This window comes from Microdochium trichocladiopsis, assembly GCF_020744255.1.
Source record: "Microdochium trichocladiopsis strain MPI-CAGE-CH-0230 chromosome Unknown B0I36scaffold_1, whole genome shotgun sequence".
Taxonomy (NCBI): Eukaryota; Fungi; Ascomycota; class Sordariomycetes; order Xylariales; family Microdochiaceae; genus Microdochium; species Microdochium trichocladiopsis.
The window spans coordinates 1,671,151-1,698,113 of record NW_025763544.1 but is presented as its reverse complement, the minus strand read 5'-3'; the positions used below and the strand labels follow the sequence as shown (position 1 = coordinate 1,698,113).

General features: G+C 57.0%; 11 protein-coding genes across 11 annotated transcripts; 5 read left to right on the top strand and 6 right to left on the bottom strand.

Moving 5' to 3' along the window:
- Window positions 1-576: 576 nt before the first annotated feature.
- Window positions 577-1,800, bottom strand: B0I36DRAFT_309972 (uncharacterized protein). The gene has a single exon (XM_046152200.1). The coding sequence runs from the start codon at window positions 1,758-1,760 to the stop codon at window positions 792-794; it is 969 nt and encodes a 322-aa protein (XP_046018175.1). The 5' UTR covers window positions 1,761-1,800; the 3' UTR covers window positions 577-791.
- B0I36DRAFT_309971 (Rgp1-domain-containing protein) lies at window positions 1,801-4,825 on the bottom strand. Its single transcript, XM_046152199.1, has one exon. It carries the CDS (start codon window positions 4,542-4,544, stop codon window positions 2,043-2,045), a length of 2,502 nt encoding a protein of 833 aa, XP_046018174.1. The 5' UTR covers window positions 4,545-4,825; the 3' UTR covers window positions 1,801-2,042.
- Window positions 4,826-5,720: 895 nt separating this feature from the next.
- On the bottom strand, window positions 5,721-6,462 carry B0I36DRAFT_232865 (GrpE-domain-containing protein; the record flags this gene model as incomplete). The annotated part of the gene is made up of 2 exons (XM_046149181.1): window positions 5,721-6,161; window positions 6,235-6,462. 2 exons carry the CDS (start codon window positions 6,460-6,462, stop codon window positions 5,721-5,723), a joined length of 669 nt encoding a protein of 222 aa, XP_046018173.1.
- A 1,688-nt stretch (window positions 6,463-8,150) lies between these two features.
- On the top strand, window positions 8,151-9,290 carry B0I36DRAFT_357462 (DNA-directed RNA polymerase II 33 kDa polypeptide; the record flags this gene model as incomplete). The annotated part of the gene is made up of 3 exons (XM_046157802.1): window positions 8,151-8,210; window positions 8,279-8,847; window positions 8,912-9,290. 3 exons carry the CDS (start codon window positions 8,151-8,153, stop codon window positions 9,288-9,290), a joined length of 1,008 nt encoding a protein of 335 aa, XP_046018172.1.
- Window positions 9,291-9,472: 182 nt separating this feature from the next.
- On the bottom strand, window positions 9,473-10,174 carry B0I36DRAFT_5914 (uncharacterized protein). Its single transcript, XM_046163064.1, has one exon. It carries the CDS (start codon window positions 10,009-10,011, stop codon window positions 9,655-9,657), a length of 357 nt encoding a protein of 118 aa, XP_046018171.1. The 5' UTR covers window positions 10,012-10,174; the 3' UTR covers window positions 9,473-9,654.
- Window positions 9,813-11,753, bottom strand: B0I36DRAFT_309966 (mitochondrial carrier domain-containing protein). Its single transcript, XM_046152198.1, has 4 exons — window positions 11,492-11,753; window positions 11,161-11,343; window positions 10,342-11,047; window positions 9,813-10,224 (listed from the first exon to the last, which is right to left on the bottom strand). Exons 2-4 carry the CDS (start codon window positions 11,333-11,335, stop codon window positions 10,149-10,151), a joined length of 957 nt encoding a protein of 318 aa, XP_046018170.1. The 5' UTR covers window positions 11,336-11,343; window positions 11,492-11,753; the 3' UTR covers window positions 9,813-10,148.
- Window positions 11,754-12,789: 1,036 nt separating this feature from the next.
- On the top strand, window positions 12,790-14,294 carry B0I36DRAFT_370936 (phenylalanyl-tRNA synthetase; the record flags this gene model as incomplete). The annotated part of the gene is made up of 2 exons (XM_046159964.1): window positions 12,790-12,854; window positions 12,926-14,294. The coding sequence occupies 2 exons, from the start codon at window positions 12,790-12,792 to the stop codon at window positions 14,292-14,294; spliced, it is 1,434 nt and encodes a 477-aa protein (XP_046018169.1).
- A 2,226-nt stretch (window positions 14,295-16,520) lies between these two features.
- On the top strand, window positions 16,521-17,982 carry B0I36DRAFT_309963 (Calcipressin-domain-containing protein). Its single transcript, XM_046152197.1, has one exon. It carries the CDS (start codon window positions 16,843-16,845, stop codon window positions 17,638-17,640), a length of 798 nt encoding a protein of 265 aa, XP_046018168.1. The 5' UTR covers window positions 16,521-16,842; the 3' UTR covers window positions 17,641-17,982.
- On the bottom strand, window positions 17,983-20,169 carry B0I36DRAFT_309962 (uncharacterized protein). The gene is made up of 3 exons (XM_046152196.1): window positions 19,325-20,169; window positions 18,465-19,220; window positions 17,983-18,362 (listed from the first exon to the last, which is right to left on the bottom strand). The coding sequence occupies exons 1-3, from the start codon at window positions 19,748-19,750 to the stop codon at window positions 18,081-18,083; spliced, it is 1,464 nt and encodes a 487-aa protein (XP_046018167.1). The 5' UTR covers window positions 19,751-20,169; the 3' UTR covers window positions 17,983-18,080.
- Window positions 20,170-21,060: 891 nt separating this feature from the next.
- On the top strand, window positions 21,061-22,050 carry B0I36DRAFT_343907 (uncharacterized protein; the record flags this gene model as incomplete). The annotated part of the gene is made up of 1 exon (XM_046156207.1): window positions 21,061-22,050. One exon carries the CDS (start codon window positions 21,061-21,063, stop codon window positions 22,048-22,050), a length of 990 nt encoding a protein of 329 aa, XP_046018166.1.
- Window positions 22,051-23,714: 1,664 nt separating this feature from the next.
- On the top strand, window positions 23,715-26,753 carry B0I36DRAFT_343905 (WD domain-containing protein; the record flags this gene model as incomplete). The annotated part of the gene is made up of 1 exon (XM_046156206.1): window positions 23,715-26,753. One exon carries the CDS (start codon window positions 23,715-23,717, stop codon window positions 26,751-26,753), a length of 3,039 nt encoding a protein of 1,012 aa, XP_046018165.1.
- Between the last annotated feature and the right edge of the window lie 210 nt (window positions 26,754-26,963).

Sequence of the window (26,963 nt, the reverse complement as noted above, 5' to 3'; positions counted from 1 at the left end):
GCTGCAGGATGGAGATCATCTTGTCCAGAAAGGCGTTTCCCAAGTTGAAGAGAAGGACATCAGTCGGTAAGACCCGGTCGCCGCTCACACATTGGACGTGAAAGCATGTCGAATGGATGGATGACTGATCTTGTACTGAGGGCAGGATGCTCCAGAACATTGACAGGACGCACACATCGAGCAGATCTGCGGGTGGACGAGCACCAGCACAACTCTGTACCGACCCAGGCCTGGCCCAGCAGATATCGCCGCGAGCCAATGCCGTCTTCGAGATGAGCCGGCCCGTGGAGGTCGGACACATCGTGCCGCCGCCAGACCTAGACTTGTCTGTCCACAAGCTCACTGCGTCATGCGCTGGATTTGACTTTGACCCGGACGACGTCGATGACGAAGAGCAGGGCCTACCGTCTGGTCGGGTGTCGCCGTGTACCTTTCTCGCCTGGACGGAAGGTTGTGCAAAATGGCCGGGAAAGAGGGTGCTGGAGACGCCGTCGCTCATCATGGATGGTGACGAAGCAGCAGCCGGACGGGACACACAAACTCGCCCAGCAGGACAGGCGCTCGACTGGCAGCGATGTGACCGACAACTTGAGCCTGAAGAAGCGCGAGTAGAGTCTCCATCACGAGGCATACGCGACAACTGTGCGGCTCGACGGCCGGGAGACGATTACGAGCATGCCGTTGCACAGTACGACCAGGTCACGGGCGAGCAAATCTCGCCGTACTATCGGGTTCCGAGTAATCCTTCGCTGTTGCTCACTCCATCCGCGCGTGTACATTTCCAACGAGACCTACAGCAACCTGGGTATCAGCCTCAACGAGACTTGGACGCACACTTTAGCGACAGCAGCAGCAGCAGCAGCAGAAAATGCAAGGATTTCAGTGTATCTCCTCACCATGACAGCCTTCACCACAGCACATCCGCACTTCCTGCCCATCTCGGCTTTCAAGGCAACCTTCCTGGCAGGGGCAACCTGGCAGACCACATCGCCGAGCAATGGTTTCACATCGCGACCGTACAACGCGAGGAATCTGCTCTCGCGGCAAGGCGCAGCGCCCAGCACGACCGGGAACGCCAGCTCACCGAGACGATCAAGACCCTGCGCGCAGAGACGGACGCAATGAGCGCGCTCCGCCGCCGGCGAGAAGCTGAGCAGCACCGCCGCCACCGCAGCAGCAGCATCATCACCCAGAGCAACAGATCGCTTCCCACGGACAACGATGACGACGATAGCGTCAACGCAAGGAAGAACGCAGATCACAAACCGGAAAGCAGAGATCCCGATGGCTCCCGCGGCCATCATCACGACCACCACCGCCGTCACCACCATGACGAGCACCACCCACTGGAAAGACACGCCCGCGATGCAGCCATGGTGCTGGACATGGTGCGTGCCCACGTCGAGGCGGAGCGGCGGGAAGCCGACGACGCGACTCTCATGATCGAGTTGCTGGAGCGGGAGGCCGACGTCTTGCGCGAGAGAATGCAGTTCGAGAGCCGTTGTGCTGGTGGCGGTGGTGCTGGTGACGACACTGGTGACGACACAGGCTGTGACGCCCACAATCGTGATGGAGCTGCTGCTGTGGTCGTGGGTGACCGAGATGTCGGCTCCGAGATGGGCAGGATGGATGTCGGCCAGTACAGCGAGGAAGGTGATCTGAGTTTCGAGATGTTTTGACCGTGAGGACTTAGCGCGAGAAACTTGGGTGTTGCAAATGGAACAAGTGTTGGACAAGGAGCGAACAGCCGCCGAGTACATCGGCACTAAGATTTTGTAGACATGACACGACACGACGGCAGAGGTGAGATGATGAGGTTTACACAGCGGCTCGATTCCTCTATTTGTGCTCTAGGCCACATGCCTGTTTGTAGGGTTTCTCAATATCCAGTTGTATGTACAGACAATTCGCCTTATTATGTATCTGAACCGTCGTCCGTCCGCGCGTGCCATGGAGATGCCTGTCTCCACCACCTTCACAGGACAAGGCAACTATTTGTGTCGGGGTTGCCAAATTCATAGGATGTCCGTGAGCATCCGCATCTACACCACAAGGCCCTCATCCAAGGCCTCATCCCTCTCCAGACGTTCCAAGCCATTACAGACAGCACCGTACACCCGCAGGGGCACAGCCACCTCGAAACTCTCGCACTCGAGGTTCTCGACGGCCACGAGGACAAGCCCGCCACGTTCATCACGTGCAATCTCCTCGAGCAGGTGGTGTGGCGTGGCTGGCGTGGAGTCGCCAGACTCGGCATTCTTGGTCGAGGGAACAACGAACTCGACCCGAATCTTCCATTCGAGATTGATACCGGTCGTGACGAACTCGGGTGTCGCATTGATTGGTATCGTGGGGGTGAACACGATCCGGCGAGCATACAGCGTCGACTCGCTCGAGCTGCCAAATACCTTGCGAGTAACTCTATGCACGCTGGCCTCGCTGCGCAGGGCTAGACTGGGATCAACCCGCTCCGTCGTTTCCAAGGCGGCATGAACCGCATAACAGGGGACTTCGGCTCCAGCGAAATCGATGGCCATGCTCACAACTTCGCCCAGCCTGTAAGCAGGGCGAGCCAGCATAATGACGCCGATCCGCTGCCCATTGCGCGCAATCTCGAAACGATTGCTACTCTGACCGTGCTCCGAGAGATTCGAGCGCATAATGGCCAAGTCAATGGCATCTTTGGCTGTTGAAGCATCTTCGCCAAATACTGACGGTCGGCGCGACGATGGTGCTGTCGCTGTTGGAGAGAGTAAACCACCACCATCTCGTGGGCGCTCGAGCAGCTCGTCGACGTAGTGCAAGAACTCGTTGATGGATGAGGCATGTATCGTCGACTTTGTCTTCTTGTGAAATGGTGTGCGCTCTGTTGCTTTGTCCAGCGTGTTCACCTTTGCTTGATCTCGAAGTATGATGTACGGGGAGAGCAGATCATGCCCGAGGATCTCGCCATAGCTGTTTACACTGCCCAGTACGCGGAATGGTATCTCGACTGTGCGTACTTGCTGTCCTTTAGCACTACCAGGCCTTTGTGTGCCGACTACCAGGTTGTAGACGATCTTTATGGCCTTTCCGCGATGGGTAGGTGGCAATCCCTTGGGCAGTTTGAACGTATATTCGTACGTCTTGCTCTCGCCAGGCGCCAGTGACAGATCGACGAAGAGGACCGACTGTGGCGTCGATAGTAACGGAATTGACTTGGCGCTTGCGGCACCGCGCATATCTTTGATACTGCTTTGCTCGCCACTTCCAAGGAGTTCTCCAAGCGAGCTCCCGAACGAGGACCAGCCAAATCCCTGCAATAGGCTTGAACGTTTCGACGACTCAATGCCAATAACACCGCCGCCCTGGCCACCCAGTACTGCTTTGCGCTTCACAGCCTCGAAAGGGGCGAGGCTGACGAGGGAGCCATCGAGGGTGAACGAACCCTGGATCTGAGCATAACCCATCATGAGCATCTCTGGGGCTTTCGACTGCGTCATGATGGACAGATTCCTCAAATGCGGAGGACGTCGCATGTTCTGCGCAGGATTCGCCACATATTCGGACGCCAGTGTTTCTGACGAATTGTTGCTCATCGAGTAGAACTCGCCACTGCTGCGAGGTGTCCCGCTTCCCATACTTGTCTCTGACAGTATGCGGGCGGCAGCTGGACTGGTGTGGTGCTCGTTGATGACTGGAATCGAGTCCCTTGCGCGCATCGGCAGGTGGGCTCGCTGACCTGGGTGCAGTGGTGATCCCACTGTAGGCACAGCAGAGAGATAGTCGCCATTGATGACCGTCTCGCCGGCTTCCGACGACGGCGAGACACTGGTCGGGAACTTCCAGTCCGGCATCGGCTGCAACGGACTCCTACGCCGTGGTGTTGGCGGGCCACCCAAGCTCGGGGTGTTTGGAGCAGTTGAGGCACCAGATCGCCCAAAGCCATTACGTGCTGGAGGAAAGGAATGGTTGTTGAATACAGGCGAAGGCTCGGGGCCCGGCCTTCGAGGAAACGTAGCCGATTGAGGCCCGGGTATGGAGCCGTGCCGCGGTGCTATTTGTAGACTGGCTGATCGGCCATGTCCCCGAGCAGGACGCTGGGTTCGAGGCGGTCCGCCATGGCTACTCTGTGGCGGTTGTGGTGGTTGGTGGTGTTCGTCGACCGTCGCGGTCGAGCCTATCGAGACAATAGAAAGGGATCGCTTATGAGTATGCCCTGGTCGCTGGGGTGGTGGCTGAGGTGGTGTCCATGGGAGAGTCGTGCTTCTCGAACGGGAGCTATTGTTGGTGGGCACATTGAGCGAGAGGGTTGTCCTGTGTCCACGTCCGCCGGCTTGCACGGCCAGGCCAGAAGACGACTTGACACGGCCAGTAGCTGCCAACGGCGAAGCCTGCTGCCTGTGGCGGTCCTGAGGGCCTGATGCGGAGCGCGGGGTGGGCTGGTTGAAGGTCGGGGCGACGTTGCGGAAAGTGATGCGGCACTTGATGTCTTCGCCGGCGAAGACGGTCTGGTCGTCCCAGCGGATGAAGACGCGGATGTTGCTGGATAATTCGGGGGGCATGGTGACTGGCTGGCCGTTGCGATTGGCCACCACTCTGGATCGTGTCGTCGGAGCAAAGGAAGATCGATCAGGAGGCGAGGTGGTGCAGGAGCTCACGACTCAGAAAGCTGCAGCGTCATCTTGGCTGTCAGAGGGCCACAGGGTGCAGGGTCGAATTGGAACGGTAGCGCGCCGGCAGGATTCGCAGAAGGAGGTCTATTGGATGACTATTGTGTCGGCATGCCGCTAAGGTGATGTCTGTTGTGATGCTGGAGGAATGAATGAAGGAGGCAGGTCTGGTCCAGACTTGAGGTTGCTGCCGACTCGTGAGCGAGCATGCGGCACCCTGAGCTCCGAGGCTAGCTGCGATAGGCTGCGCCAGGGCCAGCCCGCCCTGAGCGAGTGGAGCCGGAACCCCAGCATACGACGTCAAGGGCATGTCTCTCAGTCCGTTTGCGCTAGAGTGGCAGTAAATATGTACAGTATGTACACTCCAGCTCCCCTTTTATGGCAGACGAGATCACCAGCGACAAGCTTCGAAAGCCCCGAGCACATCAACAGCCATGGCATCACTTGCGCCTGCCTGGCGCCGCTTGCGTCACGAGCAGTCTTGATTCGCCCAACTCAGGTGTCTACAGTGAAGAGCGGTTCTGACTATATTCCACCAGATCTAGCGTGCAACTTAGCTGTCTCCTGCCTTACTCCAGGGTACACAATATGGTGGTGGATGTCGGCCCAGGGGGGTTTCCCAATGCGGAGTTGATGTGACATGCTTCGACACGCGCCTGGTATTTTGGTTTGGTGAAAAAACACCCTGCGGCATCAACTACATGAGAGCCTTCCTCGCTTTCGCTCCCCCCAACTATGGTCTAATAAGTACATATCTTGCATCGTCATGAAGACCTGATCGCCGGTGTCTCCTTTTCGTGGTGAAACAGTAACCAAAAACATCATGACTAAAAAGATCCGCCAACCAGAGGTTTCGTTAGAAGAGCATCCGTTTCGTTTTGGTAATTGGCGAGTACCCAAGCGCCAGTCCCTGCTGCAGCCAAGGTGCTTTTCGTCAAATGCTCAAGATGGTGAATGGTGGTTATACATGGTAATAATATGTGTTGTACAGTAGTGGTGTGGTTTTCCGAGTAGTGTTGACTCATGAGTAGTGCATCATCCGGTGATGCACGCGTGTGATCAGGGTGCTCAAGAGTTCTTGACGACGCCAACCTTGGCGGCTCTCAAAACACGGCCGTTGAGCTTGAAGCCCTTCTGCTGGACGAAAAAGACGGTGTTGTCCTCCTTGTCAGGCTGAGGGGTCATAAAGGTGGCCTCGTGCTCATTGGGGTTGAACTTCTCGCCGGCAGGGTCAAAGAACTCGAGGCCGTGCTTCTTCAACGTGGAGTGCATGTTGGTCTCGGTCATCTTGACGCCCTCGTAGAAAGCCTCGAGGTCGGCGTTTTTCTCGCCACCCTCGGCAGGCTTGAGTTTCTCCTGACCCATCACGAGCGCGCGGTCGAGGTTGTCCACGGTGTCGACAAGATCCTTGGCGAACTTCTGGATTGCAAAGTCGCGTGCTGACTTCATCTCTCTCGTTGTGCGATCCTGCAGGTTGCGGAAGTCTGCTACTGTGCGAAGGGCCTTGTCCTGGATTTGGTAACAGCTGTTAGCTTAATGCACAGGGACAGTCGCTGGACTGCATCACAACTGGGTAACGCACCTTCCAGTCGAGCACCTCCTTCTCCTTGGCCTCAAGCTTCTTCTTAAGCTCAGCGACGACCTCGGACTCGCCGCTGGCAGGCTTTTCCGGAGCGGGTTCTTCTGACTTCGCCTCCTCGCCCTCCTTCTTGGTTGCTGTGTTGTCGGGTTGCTCGCTGTACCATCTTGACTGGGGAGCGAACGCGGGTCTGAAGGAAACTGCGGGAGCTGGGGCGAACTGGCCGCGCATGGCGGGGGAACGCACGACGAGCCTCGAGGAGGATGAGCGCAGCGCTCTGGAAGAGGTGTTGATGGCTTGTCTGAACATGTTGTCTTGTACAGGGGACGCAGTAACTGCAAGAGAGAGGGTATGGCTGCGGTTGAGACAAGTAGGAGCGGTTGCGGTGGATGGTGTCGTGTGAAGGAGTGTGACGCCGCCACTGCACCGTAAAAGATTTACAGCTGTAGGTGCGGCATGTGGTGGAAGGCCATGGCAAAAGCTGTCCCGGCGCCGGGGCGCCACTGAGCGGGTGGGCAGCCCCGGCTCGGGCCAGAGGAATTGACAGGATCCAGCGGTGGGATCTGTGAGTGGCTGGGCGGTTCTTGAGAGCAACTATTGTGATGCACAGGTTCACTCGGCGATAATATGCCGCTGCAAGTCCAGCTCATGGTTTCAGATGCAGTCACCCATCCTTGTTGCCAACTCTCAAGCTGGCTCATCCCAATCCGTGGCCCTCGAGGCTTGCAACTGTCGAGCTTGAAGCTGTGGCCTGGCCTGGGCTCACAAGTGAGTGGAGACTGATGGGGCTGCTCCCCGGCTGCACTGGCAGAAACAGCGAGGCTGCCATCAGCCACACCGCCCGGCAGCCGTCCGCAGAATATATAAACCGCCAGGCACCCTCCCAAAAATTGGCTTCGAGTTCTTCAGCTCTCTGTAAGTTACCAACCCTACCCCCATACTTGGGGTCTCCGGGACTCTTCGCACGCAGGTGCTAACAATGCCTCACAGTTGCCTTTTGGCTTAGATCAAGTGTAGTATCTGTTCTTTTCAGTTTAATATCTGAAAGTTCTCTAAGGAGAACAATCAATATTAATCTAATTTTTATCACCCGGGTGCGGTCCTCTGTGCTTGCGCATGATCGCTGCCCACCGTGTCCCTGGTATTACACTGCCTCCAGGCGACGCGAACCCCCTTTTCATCATTGTCTCTGGCTGGACCAGGGCTGTGGAGAAGAGCTGTTGGTGTGACAAGTCAATAGACCATCTCCTCGTGAGGGCGGTGTGAGATGGGGCTGATAATTCTGGACAATGCCTGTGATGACCCAATAGTGCAAGCTTCATCGTGTCTGGGCTTGGACAGGCTGGCAGGAGAAGTACAACATGCACGCAAGGAGCAATAAGCGTGCTGGGAAAGGATGGAGTCATTTGTGATAGAGCTCTCTTATGTACGAGCACTCGTGTGCCTTGGAGGCACCTGAAGCTGTTGTGACGAATTCTCATACCGTGTATACAAAGCTTGCCACTACCTAAATTAAAAAAATATTGTCACGTTGGGGAATAGCCCATGATTCTATCCCGATCTCTTGGGAAACCCTTGTAAATTCCGCCCAGTGTTGCTGCCTTGACACCATTATTATGGCATGCTAATTGCGATTGCCTGCCGGATGCTGAGCAGTTGTCGGAAGGCACAGACCATCCCAAATTGTACTAGCGTGGCTTGCCTTTTGCCTTCCCAAGGGTTGCGTTGCGGGCGTCGCATCTTCTGGATATTTCATTGCCCTGCTTGCAAACCTCCCGACACCACATCCACCGCCACGTTCTTCTCCCACACAACGCTGCTGGCGCCGTCCCGACTCTCCTCTCGGTCGTCCGCTCCTTCACTCTGACCTTCGGGCCACATAGTCGCCGCAGCCACCGGGCTGCACCCATTTAGGCACGATGGACTACGACGCGATGATGATCGAGGAGAACCTCGGTGCCAACGTCAAGATCTCGGCGGTATGTGGCGAACTCTGCTGGCTACACGGTATGTTTTGGACGAGTCGCTGATGACTGTAATGTTTCAGGCAGATGCGACAAGCATCAAGTTCGAGCTTAGCAATACCGACTTGGCCTTTGCCAACTCCCTGCGCCGGGTGATCCAAGGAGAGGTGCCGACCGTCGCCATCGAGTTCGTCGACATCGAGATCAACACAACAGTGCTCGCCGACGAGTTCATCGCACACAGAATGGGGCTCATCCCTCTCGACTCGACCGATATTGACCAGATGGTGTTTGCGCGCGACTGCACCAACTGCGACTCGACCTGCGAGAAGTGCGCCATCTTCCTCACCCTGCACGCCAAGTGCAACTCGGACGAGATCACCAAAGTCTATGCCAGAGATCTAGTGGTCGGCCACGAGCGAGTAACGCAGACCATCGGCAATCCCGTCATTGTCGATCCTGAAGGACAGGGTCCTCTGCTTTGCAAGCTCCGGAAAGGACAGGAAATCAAGCTCACGTGCATTGCGAAGAAGGGCATCTCCAAGGAGCACGCAAAGTGGTCACCGACCGCTGCTGTTGGTTTCGAATATGATCCGCACAACAAGCTGCACCACATAGATCTGTGGTATGAGCAGGATGCGGAGAAGGAATGGTCAGTGACAGGAGTCCTTATCTTTCGGCTGTTGGTGAAACGTGTCGCTAATATGGCACATCAGGCCCAAGAGCGAGTACGCGCAGTGGGAAGACCCTCCGGCGGAAGGGGAGCCCTTCGACTACGATGCGGTGCCCTCGCGGTTCTATTTCGAGGTAGAAGGCGTAGGCAGCATGGCGCCCAACCAGATTGTGCAGGCAGGCATCCAAGAGCTACAAAACAAACTTGCGAAGCTCTTACAAGGTCTGCAAGGAAACGACGGCGCGAATGGGGACTACGACGGGCCCAGGAGTCCAGACGCCATGGATGCGGGAGGCGGCTGGCAAGACCAGGGCTACACCACACCGTACGGCAACACCGGAAATCAAAGTGCTTGGGGTGGTGGTGCGACCGCGTACGGAACCACGCCGTACGGCAACTCTGGTGGTACTGGCTGGAGCTAGGCGGCGCGCAAGGTCATATGTGCTGGAGGGCATGAACGTCCTTGCCGCTAAGGTGCCTCCGTGGCTCGCCATGCAACGGTCGGGGCTGAGACGCCCGTCACGTTTTGCGAGATATTCGGTGGGCTGTCTGGACCACAAAGTGGAAAGCATCCCTGGCTGCATTGTCACACCATGCCGACTGCTCTTTGATGCGGTGTACAGCAAATGGCACAGCCTCGGTAATTGAAAAATGAGGCGTCCTAGTCGTCCTGGTTGGGCTTTGGAAAGGGCGCCACCATGAAGTATGAATACAAGGCGACACGAAATACCTCAGCACTACTCTGAGCCATCCAGGTAGCTGGTGTCTGCCAGTGTCCACGACAAGTCATGTCGCGCAAGGAGATAGCATGGCGTGCTCACCAAAAAGGCAGGTATCCAGGCCCAACTGTACATACAAGGTCATTGCATAATAGAATAGCCACAAGCAGCGCATGGTCATAATCCCGCCACGCCTCACGTGAATTACTTGTTGGCTCCCATGCAATGTTTTGGACGTCCTGAGACTTGCCCTGTATACTGGTATATATATATCTCTATGCGTATATTCCCTCTCCCGGGGGGTGCTTGCCTCAACTGGCACCACCGGGTAAAGAAAAAATGCAATGCTACCACAACTGCACGGCCAAAGTCTATGGAGAAAAGAAAACCCCCAAAAAGAAATGGGAAAAAAAGTGACCCCCATGAACGCCGTGCCCTATTTGAATGTGAATCCAAACAAAGTCCAATCAACCATGCTGTCTCCATTGCCACACTGGCCTGAGTCCCGCCCGGCGCAACCGCCTAGTCTTTTCACGCCAGACGGCAGGAGGGCCGGGTGTCTTAAGCATCGAGACCCTTGAATTTCCTGTACGCGTTGCGGTGGGCCTCAAGGAAGAGGAATGTGCAGATTGTTTGACTGGGAACGAATTGTCAGCTGAATGAGCTCCTGTCGTCCATCTTGATTCATTTGAAGGACAGAGACGTCTTTCTTCAACAAGACCACACATAAGGGAGGTCTATGATTTGTACTTACGGTCCCAGACGCAAGAAGGCGGGCACCCATCCCTTGAACATCCACCGGACGCCCTCCTTGGCGTAGATCTCGGAGAGCAGGCTCGCGATGCCCTGCTTGCCGCTGGCGCTCATGACCCTGCTCTTGATGACGTCGACGGGGCTGCATATCGTGGTGGCGACGAAGCCCGCGAGCAGGGACGAGGCAAAGTGCGTCGTGGTGGTGTCGCCCAGGGGCGTGTGCGTCATAAGCATGACCTTGAACGTGTCGTAGCTGGCGAGCTGCGAGGCGTTCATGAGCGCGGCGCGCATGCTGTTGGCGCCGACGCCGCGGAACCACGAGCGCAAACCCTCCTCGCGGAACATGCGGTACATGCCGTGCAGGCCGTTGCGGTAGCCGCGCTGCTGGTCCCGCGGCAGGGCGGAGTCCTGCTGCATCCGCACGTTGGTGACGTCCGCGGCGTTGCCGGATATGCCGCCGAGCACCCCGGAGAAGGCGGACAGGCCGATGAGTAATGGGAGAGATGGCTTTTCGCCCTCGGGGACAGCCCGGCGCTTGAGTTCCTCGTAGACGCCGAAGCGGACGGTCGAGTAGGTCATTTGTCGCAGGAGGGAGGCTGTCAGACCCCGGTATAGACCGGTGACACCCTCTGACCGGACGATATGCATCAAGGTGCCGGTCATGTTTTTTGGTGCATCGGGGGCGCGTAGTTGTAGCCGAACCTTGACTATCACATTCATGATTTCGATGTCAGCACATGACATTGACCAGGAGTAGCAGGAATCATCTTGTCCACAAGGAAGTGGTCGATTTTGGGGCACTTTCACAGGTCACACATACCCAGATCCAGGGGATGTGTCACACACGCCGCCATGCTGCTGGCACTTCCTCCAAACCAGAACGGATAAGAGACCTGCTTGGGCAACACTGGTGTCTTTTTTTGTCTCCTGGGCCTTGTCGTGGGCGCCGCGGGCGGTTCCGCCGCGGCCACGGGGGGGGCTGTTGTTTCGGGCATTGAGAGGGCTGACATGTTGACGGACAAGGTTAGCGGTGTGATCTCGTGTCTGCTCGTCTAAGGGGAACGTATGCCGGAAGACAATTCGTCCTCTGATATGGGCCCAAAACTCGGCAACGATAACTCCAGAGCTCAATAGACGACGGGGATACTGACATATCTATGGGAGAAAGAGCGAGCTCGCGCCAGCCATTGAAGCAGCTACACTGGCGACTAACACTGCGGGGATTGCTGGGCAGTGTCTCATCCAACGCACCGGCTCGGCGGGGAGACTGGAGACGGACAGGCAGGTGTGAGATTGACGCTCGACTGTGAAAAGAATGGCCGATGCCGAGAGGACCGTCTGCAGACTGCACGGAGAGCAAGGGGCGAGTGGTGGTCGTGACAGCGTCGAGGAAGGCACCTGTAGAGAAGCCCGGAAAATCGACGAGTGACGACAGCGGCTCGAAAAAAGCGAGCCAAGCGTCGAGCCCTGGAGGTTGCGCGCGGGTGGGCCTGCAGGGCGGCGTGCGTGCGTGGGGGCAACCACCGGCCATAGATTTTCTCGCGCTGTCTGCGGCCCGGAGTTTTCTCCCGAGGCGTCAGCCCAGGTCGTCTCCAACTGGAAAGCTGGGGCATCTTCTTAAGGTTCTTCCTCCGCACCAGGCACCGCGGGGGAGGGACCACCCGATGGAACCCCCAACAAGACATGTGATTTAGGACACCCAAGACTTGGCGAGTACAAGCAGATACCTATGAGCAGAGATCGAAAAGGGCTCCTCCTAGTCTGCTGCTGTTTGCCAAGATGATCCGATGAATACGTGTCTAGGAGGGTCAAGGTCTCGCTCCATGCCATGCTCATTGGGCCAGATGTCAATCTTCCAGTCACGCCGAAGTGCTGGTAGCCAGCATTTCACAGGAAAGCGGCTGCTCTAGTATCTTTAAAACCATGTTACTACTTTTCGCCGTCCTATGCTGCATGTCCTGACAGCGCATATGGATGTTGTTGCATGCCAGACGATCCAACGCAACGCTGAGTCTCGAGGCTTCCAAGGTTGGATTGGGAAATGGACTCAGTAAAGTATAGCGAACGGCCGTCTGTTTCCCCATATTCGCGGGCAACAATAGCCGACCTAAAATCATGTCAAACCAATACTAGCCTCTGCTCGAAGCATGACGACATTCCAGCAAGAATTGGGGCTTTCTCCAAATCTGATCCTGTATGATCTCCACAGACGTTCAGTTGGGGGAGCCAAGGTGGCACTGCGCCGGCGCATTCCGGGTAGTGCCAGGGGGCACTGACACTGTTCCCCCCACCCTAAATGCTGGATGAGAAATCGTCGAATGCTCTAGCTCAACGACAGCGCCTGCTCCTCGCATGCCCTACACAACGATTCCACGATGTGGGCAACACGGCTGGCGACAAGCTGTCGCAGCCAACATAAAGCTCCTGTGAGCTTCACAGCGCGATCGCTATGGAGGACAGCTGTGGCGCCGCCGCCGCCGGCGCGATTGCGGCAGCGGTGGGTGTCCTCAGCAGGTCAGTCTCCCAACGGGCGATTTGCAGGGTCTGATCCACCCGCAACCTGAGAAACCTGAGCATCTGACCAGATTGTCGAGCGAAGCAGCAGCACCACAGCAGCAGCAGCAACATAAAGGCACAGTCGAGATACAAGGCACGAAATACACAACGGACGATTGGTTCAATGTCCCGCGCAACATCATCGACAAGGTCCCCCGCAAGCTGCACCTCGTCAAAGACCACCCCGTGTGCATCACCCGGCAGATCCTCGAGTCCGTCTTCCCTAGCCCGACGTACAAGTACCACAACAACTTTGAGCCTGTCGTCACGACGCACCAGAACTTTGACTCGCTGGGCTTCGCGCCTGACCATCCCGGCAGGGCCAAGTCAGACACATACTACATCAACAAGGACACGCTCCTGCGCACCCACACCAGCGCCCACCAGGCCGACACCTTCCGCGCCAACCTCAGCGACGGCTACCTCGTCAGCGCCGATGTCTACCGCCGCGACGAGGTCGACCGCAGCCACTACCCCATCTTCCACCAGATGGAGGGCGCTCGGAGCTGGGACCGCACCAAGGTGCCCAATGGCGACATTGCCGCCGCGGTCTGGTCGGACGTAGAAAAACTACCGAAGCACAACATCAAGGTCGAGGACCCCAACCCGCCCTTCCACAAGGACAGGAACCCGCTGCAGAGCAAGTATCACTCAGAGGCCGAGGCCGAGGCCATCGCGGCGCACCTGAAGCGCTCGCTCGAGCTCATGGTCGTCGAGATCTTTACGCGGGCGCAGGCGGCCGCGAAGCGCGCCGACCCGGACTTCAACGACGAGCCGCTGGCCGTGCGTTGGGTGGAGGCCTTCTTCCCCTTCACCAGCCCGTCGTGGGAGCTCGAGGTCTACTATGCGGGCGACTGGCTCGAGGTGCTGGGCAGCGGCGTGGTCCAGCAGGCACTGTACAACAATGCCGGCGTGCCGGACCAGCTCGGGTGGGCGTTTGGCATCGGCCTCGACCGCATCGCCATGCTGCTCTTCCAGATCCCGGACATCCGGCTCTTCTGGTCCCAGGACGAGCGCTTCACGCGGCAGTTCCGCGGCGTCTCGGACAACCTCGACTCCCTGAAGCTCTTCACCCCGTTCTCCAAGTATCCCGGGTGTGCCAAGGACGTGTCGTTCTGGCTCAAGTCGACGTCCTCGGCCGGCGGGGCGGTCAAGGCCAACGCGCACGACTTTCACGAGAACGACGTCATGGAGATTGTGCGCAGCCTCTGCGGCGACGACGTCGAGGACGTCAAGCTCGTCGACGAGTTCACGCATCCCAAGACCGGCCGGCGGAGCATGTGCTACCGCATCAACTACCGCAGCCTGGAGAAGACGCTGACGCACGAGGAGGCCAACGCCATGCACAACGCCGTCACGGCGGCGCTGGTCGAGCAGCTGGGTGTCGAGATTCGGTAAGGGCCGTGTGGTACCACAAGATGCTGAGGAGTGTGCTGCGCCATCACCGATGTGCGCCTACATTTGTCAAACTCCAAGGCATTTTGCACCTTTACCTCGGACCAGGCAGTTCGAACCAGTTCACATTCATGCTTTGGTGGTGGCAGTGTGCTCTCAGCGTCGCCCCATTTGTGTAAGATATTAGCACTTCTCTAGTCAAACGAGATGTATGTCTGTATGAATCTGTCGAGATCGAGGAAGTAATAAAATAAAGAAATGAGCGCATGTCAGGAATCGCAATACCTGCCAGACGTGCATGTATTTCGAGAACCATTTTCACTGTTTAAGTGCCATCGTTGACGGCAATCAGCGCTGATCAAGAAGGTCCTATTGGGAGAATGAAGAATCTCTACGCTACTGATGCCTGGGAGAATCACGAGCGTGATGCAGCATTGTACGCAGAACAAGCGGCATGGGGAAAGCGAGGCTGTGTGATCGGCTGACGTGCTGCGCCAAAGCGGTACGAGTGAAAGCTCAGGCGGCAGCTGTGCGTACTCATTCCGGTGAGATTGGCCCTCGCATTGGAAATGACGAGGCAACGTAGGGGAGCCGCCGTTGGCAGTGCAGGTACGCAGTAAACCCAACATCATGAACATTTGTAGAGCTGCGGGGCGGAGTTGACAGCTAGCCTCGGCCGGACGGGGTTGTGACAAATTGCCGCGCCCTCCCCGGATCGACTGTGCGTACACGGGACCGTAGAGGGCAAGGATGAGCAGGAAACAAAAGCTTGGTGGCCATTGCCGGTGCTGTTAGCCAGGGGCTCGCTCTGCCTGCGGAGGCTTTTGCGATAGGCGCAGTTGATCCAACTGAACTACTACTGTTTCACGGGGTAGGGCGATCACGTCTGGCAGTGCTCGCGCGGCGCAGTACGGAATCGGCGAAAATGGGGAAATGACGAGAGCTCCGAGCCCATATGCCGTTCAGTTGGCGTGGTGAGCTTTGGAGGGAGCCAGCGAGGTCAGGTGGAAAACTGCTGGTCCTGACTGTGCTGGACCGCCCACTGGAAATGACGTTGCTGAGGCCACAAGACAGGGCTGGCCGGACGGCATTGTTGTGGCGATGGCATCGGGGTTAAACTCGAAACTTGTGGTCGCGGGTGGAATGCACAAGACCCGGCACCCAAGCCTCCCGCGTCACACTGTTCCATCTCACGCCAAGCCTCACCAAAGGACGAGCAGCTGAGCCTCCTCGTTTCGCCTTGCTCGTCAGTCAGCCGGGCCACGGTAATAAGATTATGAACACGAAGGAGGGAAAGTGCGGGACGCGCAAGACGCTGCACAGCCGTATTGCGCGTGCGCCAGAATCACCAGGCGGATATTAGCTGTGCTGCACGGTAAAGGAGAGCACAAACTTGCCCCATGCCTGCAGCCGGAAATCCAGACATTCCAAGTCGCAGGTAGAGAAAGTCCACCGCCGTTATCAGCTTGCAGGTGAGACATACGCACCAACATTGGTCTAGAATGCAGAGCGTGGCATCTCAGGAGGGGGCTCTTCAGGTGTTTGTCTCCCAGGCCGGCAGTGATCTGCTGGCGGACTCAACGGGCAGCACAAGAGGCCGCCTCGCATTGGCGCAGAACGCCGGGAGAGCAGCAGAGCCACAACGCAGAGCTCCACCAGCCAGCCAGGGACAGCCTTGGAGGACACGAAGGCGAGGAAGGTCCTCCTGGCCAGGACCACACAGTATTGGTGCAGTCCAGACGCTAGGGCCGGGCGGCTATGCAGGCTCGTGTGGTCTGGACGTCTTGAATAATGGAGCTGCAGCGCTGTGCGAGATAACAGAGTCAGTTTCGTCAAGCAGAGCGCGGGAGACGGCCAGAGACGGCGAATTTGCAGAGTTTTTACGCCGACGGTCGCGAGACACACCTTGGCGGCCACGGACAAGCCCCTTGCGTGAGGAGGAGGAGTGACTGTGGTTTTGCACTGCCACGAAGCGAGACTCAAAGAGGCATGAGGAGAGTGAGGGCCAAGCCAGCCAGGCCGGCTTGGGTGCTGTCGGTCCTCCGCCGATAGCCTCTGCCCTTGTGGAGAATGCGAAGCCAATGCTTGTCTGCGAGGTTGTTTGTCACTTCCCTGCCACCCCCCACAGTGAAGCTGCGCCGGACCCGCCGCCAGCGCCATGTGCGCCTTCCCGTCACTTGGCCCTGCTCCACCTGCGTTGCTGCTCCTCCTCGCCTCGACGACTCCTCCTCTTGCCATCGACTGTACAGCCCCCTTCCGCCCACCATCGACACGATATAACGCCGCCGCACCTGCTGCTCTCTTTCCTTCTCGCCTCACCTGCCCACAGCTCTCTTCAAACTTACACAGAACCCAGTTCGAGTGAGCATTCACCATCAGAAAAACAACTCGGCGCCTTTCACCCATACATTATCCCACTTTGCGACATCCCACCGCCACCATCGGCCTCCACTTACACGCCACCCAGCCTCGGCGTCACCCTGGCCTGCCCACGTTAGATAGACTGGAGAGCAACTTCGTCTTGTCGCCACGACTATACATCACCACAGCCATGTCTGGAACCTCATCACCTACATCGTCACTGGGCTCGCCCACGCGGCCCATTTTTGCCCGCCGCCCCTCGTCCAACAAGTCGCTGTCTCTCGACCTCACCAACCTGCCACCCCTCCAGCAGCCCACTCCGCCAACAAACACCCTGCTCATCACCAACCTCGACGACGTAGACATTTTCCGCCCCGACAACCTCCAGACCATTCGCGGTCTTATCGAAAAGACTGCGCCAGTCTACACCTGGTCGCCGCTCAAGTCCTTCCGCCGCATCATCGTGTCCTTCTACGACGAGCAGGCTGCGATCAACGTTCGCCAGATCTGGGACAACGAACTGATCATGGGCGAGCGCACCCGGGTCTACTTCGGACAGCCCACGCCATTGAACCAGGACGCCAAGGACAAGCACCTCGAGCTGCCCGATGCTGGCAAGCTCTTCTTCATCAGCCCCCCTCCCTCGCCACCCCACGGCTGGGAGCAGAAGCTTGAGGATGCTCCCAACACCATGGTCCATGCTGAGGATCTCGCGGATGCCCTTGCCAAGCTGCACCATCGCCCGACCGCCGATGCGGCCGAGGTCACACCTGTCTCACCGGTTGACGCAGCCTCGTTCGGTGGCCGGACACGCAGCAGGAGCAGCACTCTGATCTACCAACCTGAGGCGCACGGTGGCAGCCCTGGTCTGCCTGCCATCTCAGTTGATGACATGACTGATTCACCTGGCGCACTGAGCCCTATCGAGAAGCCCATCTTGGCTCATACTTCGAGACCGCCTGTCGAGCTCATGATGGCTGATGCTTGATTCGACGTCAGTCGAGGGTTCTCTCGACTTAAAAATCTGTAAATACTGTAAAGCCCTTTTAGATGGCCGCTCTATTCTCGAGCCATCATAGCTGCGCGAGTAGCATGTACATACAAATATCCCTTGACTGGAACAGGCGTTGGAGATCAAGGCTTTTGGGAAGCGATCGTAGCATTTTAAATAATGGTCTTGGACTGTGGGAATTCCCGGCAGTCAATAGTATAAAAGCAATCAAGCATACATATGCACAGCACTTTCGATGATGGGGCTTGTGATTTGAGGTGGGTTTGGCCATAGAACTTCATACCGAAATTCAGCATCACTCAGCCATTTTTTAGATCCTGGCGTGAATATGGGGACGTTGGAATACACACGAAGAAACCTCAAGTAAGGTTGGGCCAATGGATAAGTTTCTGATCGCTCTGCATCACATGACAGTTCTAACGTTGCGGCGTCGATAATCTTGACAGCAGCCATCCACCGATCTTCACACCGCCCACAACGCCTAACGACATCAGGCTTGTGCCCATGACAAGCCCAATGAGCGCGGTGCGCTCGACGCCAGGTTTCAGAATCGAGCGCGGCGGCAGATCGTATACCCCTTGCTCGGTGTTCATCCTGTCGAAATGCGGAACATACTTGAAGTTGAAGCGCGTCGTGTAGCCGAGGCCGCCTTTAGACTTGTCTTGCAGGATGATGTGGTAAAGGATCTTTTTGAGCATCTGAGCGAAGCAGGAAATCGTGAGCACTTTTTTTTTTTGTCGCGCGGCAAGAACGAACGTTTTGGGTTTGGATGGATGAACGGGCTGAACGACTGTACTGACCTTTATATTATACTCGTCCACGCTGGCAAACCATCGATTCAGCTGGGTCATGGTGACGAAGAGCATGCACTGCCCGAGCACGAGGGCACTGTACCACGGCGTCGGCGGGGGGATCTGCAGGGCGCTGCACAGCGGCCTCCCGTTGAGCCAGTACGCCTGGGCGGCCATGAACCCGGGGCTCGAGAACGTGGGCGGGGTGCCCGACATGCCGGTGATGATGTTGTTGGCGAGCACGGCGCTCGACTGCGTCGGGTTGATCTCGGAGGCGAGCAGGGACTCCATCATGATCCGCGCCGACCTTGGCGTGGCGAGGCACTCGTCCGGCGTGCCCATGATGTATGCAATGTATCGCCACAGGGCGAGGTAGTCGGCAATCTCCCCCTCGCGCATGTATATCCCCTGCCGGGGCAGGCCGAGCCAGACGACTGTCGAGGAGAACGTGTTGATTGTGCCGATGCAGTCGAGGTCGTTGACGGGGACGCCGTACGTCGCCACGTCGTAGAAGCCGGGCCGCTCGGCGGCCATGGAGAGGATCCGCTGGCGCACCGTCGCGTGCAGGAGGCGGACTTGGACCGAGTTGACGAAGCCGTCGCCTCCTGGCTGGATGGATGCCAGGTCCTTGTGGACGTTGAGTGTGTGCTGGGTTGTCTCGAGGAGGCGCCGCTTCACCACCTTGGCGGAGAAGCCTCCTGTGCGGTCGAGGGTCGCGACGGTCCTGCCGCTGCCCATGCCGCCGAGGAGGGACATGAAGGTGAGCTGTGTCATTCCGTCAGTCATGGTGGAAGTTGGAGAGTACGCATCATCTGGACCAAAGGGGGAAGAAACTCGTGAAATCTAGAAAGGGGGATGTAGCGACTTACAGTTGTCAGTGACGGCCCGCCATATCGCCAAAACACCTTCTGTCCACGCTCGATCTGCTCCCAGTCCACCCAGTCGGGCACGGTGTGTATCGACCTCCAGAACCGCCCAATCTTCTCGTCCTCGTTGGCATACTTGCCCATCAGCTCGTACAGGTCCCTGCGCTCCTTCTTCCCGCCATCTGGCCTGAGGCCGCCCTCGATGTTGTGCTCCCTGATGTTGGTGTCGACGGATTTGTTGGCGTAGGGTGGTGGCACGAGCTCGTCTAGTCGATCCAGGGCCTCGGCGGCAACTGTGTCGTACGAGTGGATGAGCTTCTCGAGATCTTCTGGCCTGTGATGCTCGGGGGTCCAGTAGAACTTTGCGCCCCAGCGCTCCTTCCAGCCGTACGTGTCGACGTCTATGGGCTGCCACTTTTTCAGCGGCATCGTGGATGAAGATGCTGGCTTGTAAGTCAGGGATGCTAAATGCTGCTCCTGATTGTAAGACAGGCAGATTCTGATGGAATTATGGCAATGCGTTCTGGTGGCAGCGTTCTACATGCTGGAATATACCATGGAAATGCTCAATGACGGGCTTGCACGTCGAACTATATCCAGAGGGGCCCAGTGGACAGGTTCGTTCTTGGAATGTCAAATACAAGTCTTCTTTCTCATGCATTCATGGTTGAGCAAAAGAAGTGCTTGTTATGGCTGTGCTGGAAGAGGGGTCAGGCCTTGCGAGAGTGTACAACGGCCGCCGCTTTAAAGAGTACATGTCGTTGCATGGGGATAGCATCGCGAAGACTGCAAGGTCCAGCAACTGCTGGCTGCCGAAAGCGGGAAGCAGCGCGGTCACATCGAGCCTAGAGGCAGCGGGGTTGAATAGCAAGTATGTATTATGGATGACCAGTGCAAGTACGCCCGGCAGGGCACTTGAGCGCGGCCGCCTCTGGAACTGGACGGTGTTATCAGTAGTGGTGGTGTGGGTGCGGAGGCAATGGATGACGATGACCACTCGGGTGCCGGACCGCCATAATTACCCCAAGCTCGAATCGCTATCGCTCGGGGAGGACTTTCACAGGGGACCACGGTGTTCACGTGGCCGTCTTTTCGGAACGAAGCATCTTGTTGGTTGCAAGCTGAGCTGGTGCCGGCCCTTGCAATGGCTTTTCTGCCCCGGTTCGTTACTATGATTCTGGCACAATGAAGTCTGCGAGACACCGGGGTATTTTGCATTCTTCCGTGCTCTAGCTTCAGCCACCAGATCGAGGATTTCTGCCCAGTCAACTTGCAGTCGTGAAGAGAGATCTCTGAGACACATGCGCGCACTTCTCGGCCTGCACACTGCCAAGTAGTCCCGCGCCGCCGCAAGTTGAGCCACATTCTGCAACCGCATTCTCCGAGCTCCATAATGCTGTCATATCTTTAAACCCGCGATCGGCTCGCTCGCCATGACAGTTGAGCATGGATGCTGAAGTGGGGTAGGCTAAGTAAGCCTCCATGGCGGAGAGAGGTCTCTAAACTTCTTATCGTGCTGCCTTATCCGTGGCCGCCATTGTGCAGAGTCGCGCGGCTATCGTGCTTTCACGCAACCAATTTCTTCGGGTTTTGCTTGCAGACTGCCTCGAGCTTTCGCAACAGGACAACTTGCTCCTGCACGTTTTCCATGTCGGGTATCCAGTAGCATACTCGCCTCTTATTTTACGTTATCACTATTTCCTCCGGCCCTCCGAGGGCTCGCCTTGGACCACTCCGCCATGAGCTGCTCCTGCCGAACAACAACTCTGGGCATTTTCGTTCGGAGCTTAACTGGCCTCCGAGTGTCCAACACCACCGCCAGCCACTTATTCCCCGCGCTGAATCCGCAAAGGACACAGCCGGCCTTCCGGAGCCTGCGAGCTGGTCCTCCCATCGCCCGACAGTTTGGTGCCACCGCGCTGAGAACACAGAACAAGGATGGGTCTGGGGAGGAAGAAGACGGGCACGCGAGCAATCATGCGGCGACAGCCAGCAGTTCCAGCCAAGAGCTGCCTGTCTCCTCGGAACTCTTAGACAGAGGGATGGCCAACGGCGCCATTCTAGACTTGTCACCCGAATCAATCTCGGCACTGAGCCAAAGCACACCACGATACTCGGACAGGAAACGAGGCCCACGCAAATTCGCCGATGACCACACGGGCGGACCAAAGCTACGTAGCGGCAACAGCAGTCAACTCTACAGACGAAAGATTCTGCCCAAGGAGGAGAAGACCCAGCATGTCACGGCCGACCAGGCGCGACCAGAGAAGGAAACATGGCAGATCCAGAAGACTGCGTTGACGCAAAAGTTTCCCGAAGGGTGGAGTCCACGAAAACGGTTGTCTCCCGACGCGCTCGACGGCATCAGAGCCCTGCACGCGCAGTTTCCCGAGGAATATACCACCGAGGTGCTCGCCAAGAAGTTTGAGGTCTCGGCCGAAGCGATTCGCCGCATCCTCAAGAGCAAGTGGCAGCCGACCACGGAGGAGGACATTGATCGCCAGGACCGCTGGTTCAAGCGCGGCAAGCGTATCTGGGGCCACATGGCGGAGCTGGGCAAGAAGCCGCCTCGGCGCTGGCGCAAGGAGGGCGTTGTGCGAGACCCGAGCTGGAACCAGAAGAGGTCAGGCCCGCGCACAGAGTATCCGTACATGCCGCAACGGCCAGCGGAGGACCTTGAGGAGGAGAATGAGAGTCCTCATAAGAAGCTTGGCGATAATCTAGTGTGATAGGCTCGACAGCAGCGCAGATGTACAACATGTAGCAACAGTAGCGGCATCCCTGTTTACGAGAAGAGCATGGAGTGATGCACCCATTATTCATGTCGATTGAGAAACGGGCTCGTTGCCGTTACACACGTCTGCTTGTAGCTGCCTCGAACCAACACGGCCCCTGAAGTCAGTGAAGATCGGTAATGTGACAGGATGTGATTTAAATTGAAAGAGCAGGGATCGGAGTCTGGAGTCCACCAAACGCGACGGTGACGGCCTGCTGTGCCGGGCCAGGGTCGCGCGAGCCTGGGGTGCCGCGATGCCGCGTTGGGACTCGCAGAGCTGTTATTAGTCGAGCTTAGGGCGGGACAGGGAAGGGCCTTTGACACATCCGACCTTGACCCACGCGCATTGAATTGTTGCAGCTCACGACGTTGCTTGCGTGTCTCCGCACCTGGTGAGAAGATGCAAGTGAATCAAGGAAGAAGACCCGTCGTTGGAGTGACATTCTTGTGTGCAGCCACCACAAGTGAGCTGATGGCAACCTTGGAAGCGGAGAGTGCCATGCTGGGGTCCTTGGCGTGCCTGAAGTCCCCTGGCCAACCCCCTGGTCCAACCAATTCCCCAGCCGCGCCCAAACAAACCTTGAACCGGTGGACCGGCGCCAAAACAAGCCACCCAGAGCAGATCCAGGGCTGCAGATGAGGAGTCCAGCCAAGGCCGGCAAGGGAATGAATGACCTCCCTGACGTTTTCGACGTTGGTTATCTTCATTATCTTCTGGCAGACCGCGTCGATTTTCAGCAAAAGCGCGCCTCGCCTTTGTGTGTGTGCCGTGCCCCTGTTGATCACGACGATTCTCGTGCCATCTTCCACCACGACTGCTACCCAGCATTGGCGGCGCTCATGCAACCACCATACTCGAGCGCAAACAGCCCGCATGACGGTCGAAGCCTACTTACCTTAGCAGGAGTGTTTCTCCCAAGATCCATCTTATCATCAATGCCTAGTCCGACTCCACTGCATCTTCCATCCGCTCGCAAGTTTTCGCTCGGCGGGCTCGTGCCTCCCTGAACTTTGCTCCAACCTGCGATCATATCGAAATCACGTCCCCGCGGCACCACGATGGAGGCTTGAGCCAAACCACGCCCGCAAAGCATTCTTTCCTGGTTCCCATTGCTTCTCTACGCTCATTGCTCCCATTTTCTTACCTTGGTAGGCGCTGCCCACCCATGCTCTGTGCCTGCCATCCCCCGCAGCGACTTGCTGCAGCCGCGCACTGACAGCAGCTCGCCGTGCAGCATCATTTTCTCCAACCAAGCTATCGGCAACTCATATTGTAATTGTGACAGCACATTGCGAGTCAATTCAGGCATCCTGCATTATATCCAGCCAGCTATAACCTGGTTACCCATCTCCCGGAACGCGGCCGTCATCATTGGCTCGAATCGGGCGTCTGGTGTCCCAGCATACTTTCAGCGTACCCCACCACGACAAGCAAGCATCACCATATATCCTCTGCAAACAAAACACCCATAGCTTGCGAACCCAACGTCTTCAATACCTCAACTGTCAACACAGGCCGAACACATACGCGCCCACGAGTGGCATGCTCACTCCAGTGCCTCAATCTCTTTCCAGTCATATACTCAGACCTCGCCTTACTCCGTCAATGGAACGACAATGGCTTCCACTCCTTCAAATCGCCTTAGGCTGACGCCGTCCAACTCGCCATTCCTTCTTCCCAGGCCGGGGGGCCGCTCGCCCCTACGCAGCCGTACGCTCCCAGAGACGCCGTCTCGCTTCAGCCTTAAGCGTGTCGTCGGCACAACTTGTGCATCGCCGACTGGTTTTGACACTGTCGGCTCCTCCTTCGCCTACACCGCTGGTGGGGCGGCCGTTGTGGTAGACGCGGGCAGCGATGAGTGTCAGCAAAGGTTCTTCAGAGCGAGGCCGACTGCCGTGCCCGTCTACAGTACACTATCTCTGCCATATTCGCCTTCAATGCCTTCAACTCCAAAGGCAAATGACAGCAGAAATCGAAGCTCACTGCGCGAGTCTTCGTATGGAGCGATAGACTGGTCTTCAGAGTCACCCTCTTCCAAGACGTGGACTAGCCGGGAGCGCATCAAGGCTGCTACATGCCTATCGCTCAGTCGAGAGGGGCGATTCCTCGCCGTTGGTGAGACTGGATACGCGCCGCGGGTTTTGATTTTCGGCCTCGACGAGGAATCTTCCACCACGCCGCTGGTGTCCATCAGCGAACACACCTATGGAGTCCGCGCAGTGGCATGGTCGCCGGACTCCAAGTATCTCGCCTCTTTAGGATCGGCAAATGACGGGTTTCTATACGTTTGGAGGATAGACCCTCGGACGGGAGCGGCAAGGCTATTCCAGCAGAATAGATGCACTTCCTTTGTGCAAGGCATGGTATGGGTCGGCAGCAACCTCCTCACTTTTGGAGTGCGGCACATCAAGATCTGGAGGGTCGAAGAGCGCCGTTCGGCGTCGCCCACCAAAAGGATGAACGGAGAAAACAGTTCGCCCGCTCAGGTTCAGAAGACGCTGCCGGGCAGAAACGTTCTTCTTGGCAACATGATCGAAGCCACATTTTCCTGCGCGGCTGTGATGGACAGCAGCAGGGCAGTGCTCTGCACCGAGATGGGCGACGTGTGTCTTTTCGATGACTCGGAGAAACAGATGAAGCTAACCAAGGTTGTCGAGGCTGGGTCGGCAATCACCTGTGCCTCTATCAAAGATGGCGCTTTATATCTTGGCGGCAGAGATGGCGCCTTTATGATCCTCGATATTGCGGCTTTCGAAAACGGCAGCGGTGACTGCATTCGCGCCAGCTGTAGTGCGACTGCGGGAATTATGGCTCTTGGCTTCGTGAACGACGGCTTGGTCACTCTCGACTCGAAACACTCTATCGAAATCCGCAAAAAGGGCGACAGTACAGCTCAATTCGACCTTGAACTCCCGGCTGTTCCCATGGCCGGCCATGGAGAATCCATCTTGGGCGTAGAGAGCCTGGCAAACCCTAAAGAATCCGGCGCAGCATTCTGCACGTGGTCAGGATCTGGAAATATGATCCTTTGGGACGTTGATGGCAAAATGAAGTCGTCCTTCCAAGTGCCTCTGGAGCAAGCCTACTTTGAGAGTGAGCTTGACGCTGTCAACCAGCTTACGGTTGTCAAGGCGAGTCCTCGTGGAGCATATTTCATCACTGGCGACAAACTCGGTGTCCTACGTGTTATTGCTGCGTCAAGCAAAGAATGCGTATCAGTGCTCAAGGTTCACTCATCTGATTGCCAGTCAATCACCTCGTTTGAGACGGACTCGAAGTTCATCATTGCCTCGTGTGGACGAGATCGAATCACTCAGTTGGTCCAGAGGATGCCGGATGGCACGTTTGAGCATTTCCAGACCCTCGAATTTGCTGCGAAAGTTGTCGAAGTCCTCTTGCCTTCTGCAGAGAAGGTCATTACATGCTCGCTTGACAGAACCCTGCAGTTCCATGACATTGTCAGTAGAGAGGATAACCCGAATGTTTTGGCTGCTATCACTGCCAAGAGCGTACCGCTCAAGGCTTCACCGACATCGATGGCCGTGGCACCCGACGGCAAGTCGATCTTCGTATCACTTCTCGATCGATCAGTGTGCGCTTTTGGACTGGATACTGGGAAGGCGAACAGCTCATTCAAATGCACTGACGAATGCGGAATCGAGTCCGTGGTCTTAGACTCTCTCATCGCCCGGCCCGGGAATGACAAGGAGCCGCCGTTCTTGCTCGGTATATCTAATACTGATAAGTCTATCAGAGTTTACGATTCCCAGGTCGGGGTTTTCTTGGACCGCGAATGGGGACATACCGAGGCAATCAATGGAGTCATTCTGGCGCAAGGCGAGAATGACGAGAGGAGAGTCGTCAGTGTTGGATCAGATGGAACAATTATGATCTGGGAGATGGATTTGCAGCAGCGGTCTTTTGGGGCCGGCGATCGTGACCCATCCCCTGAGAAGGAGATATCTACAGTGCGGCGGACACCACTTCGAAGAGTCCTGTCCAAAGCTGAACTTGCCGAGTTCCAGCGGCCACCGTCATCGGCGGGCTCAATAGCCCGACGCTCTCCACCGCGGACTTTGCCGAAACGACGTTCCATCTATAACCTGGCATCTTCGAGCTCGGTCCACACCCCTCTCGCAACTCTGCAGTCAAGTCCGAGTCTTTCTATTGCGGAAGACACTCCGTCCCGGCGGCCATCGAACGACAGCCGATATAGCAGTCCTCCTACCAGCCCGAAAGGGCGCCTTGCGCGTCGTGCGTCATCACAAACCCTCGGGGAGTCTGTCAGAAAGGCAAGCGCCGGCAGCCTGAGAGGTTATGGCACGCTGAACATGGCGACCGAGCAGGTCTGCCGAACTTTGAGGAGTTATCGCAAAAAGCTTGTCTCTACAGAGCCAATCAGCCAGGAGTTACTGGCAGAGCTCGATCAAGAATTGCGCTTCACAGCCGTCGCATTGGGCGATCGCGTGACGCGCAGCAAGGCGATGACTGATACCATGCTCAATGGCCTTCTTGACCAGTACTCGGAGCGGCTACTTTCGATGATGGATGAAAAGATCAAGCAGAATTACCCCTCGCCGACGGAAAGTGGCCCCGAAGCCTCGCAACTGCGCCCCAAATCATCTGGCTCCGGATCGAGCAGCGGTTCGTTCTAAGTTGACGTCACTTGGACGTCGACGTACACATCACAACCAACTCCTTCGTGCTATTTCTCAACAGTAACGGCCCCCGGGCTCCCTGGCCAACCTCAAGGAAGTTGTTGCTATTCTTCATTTCACTCATTCGTATTCGGCGATTGTTCTGTTGTTTGTGGCGTTTTCTATGTAAGGGTTTGGGTTCAAGGCGTTGGTGTACATTTTGGTCTA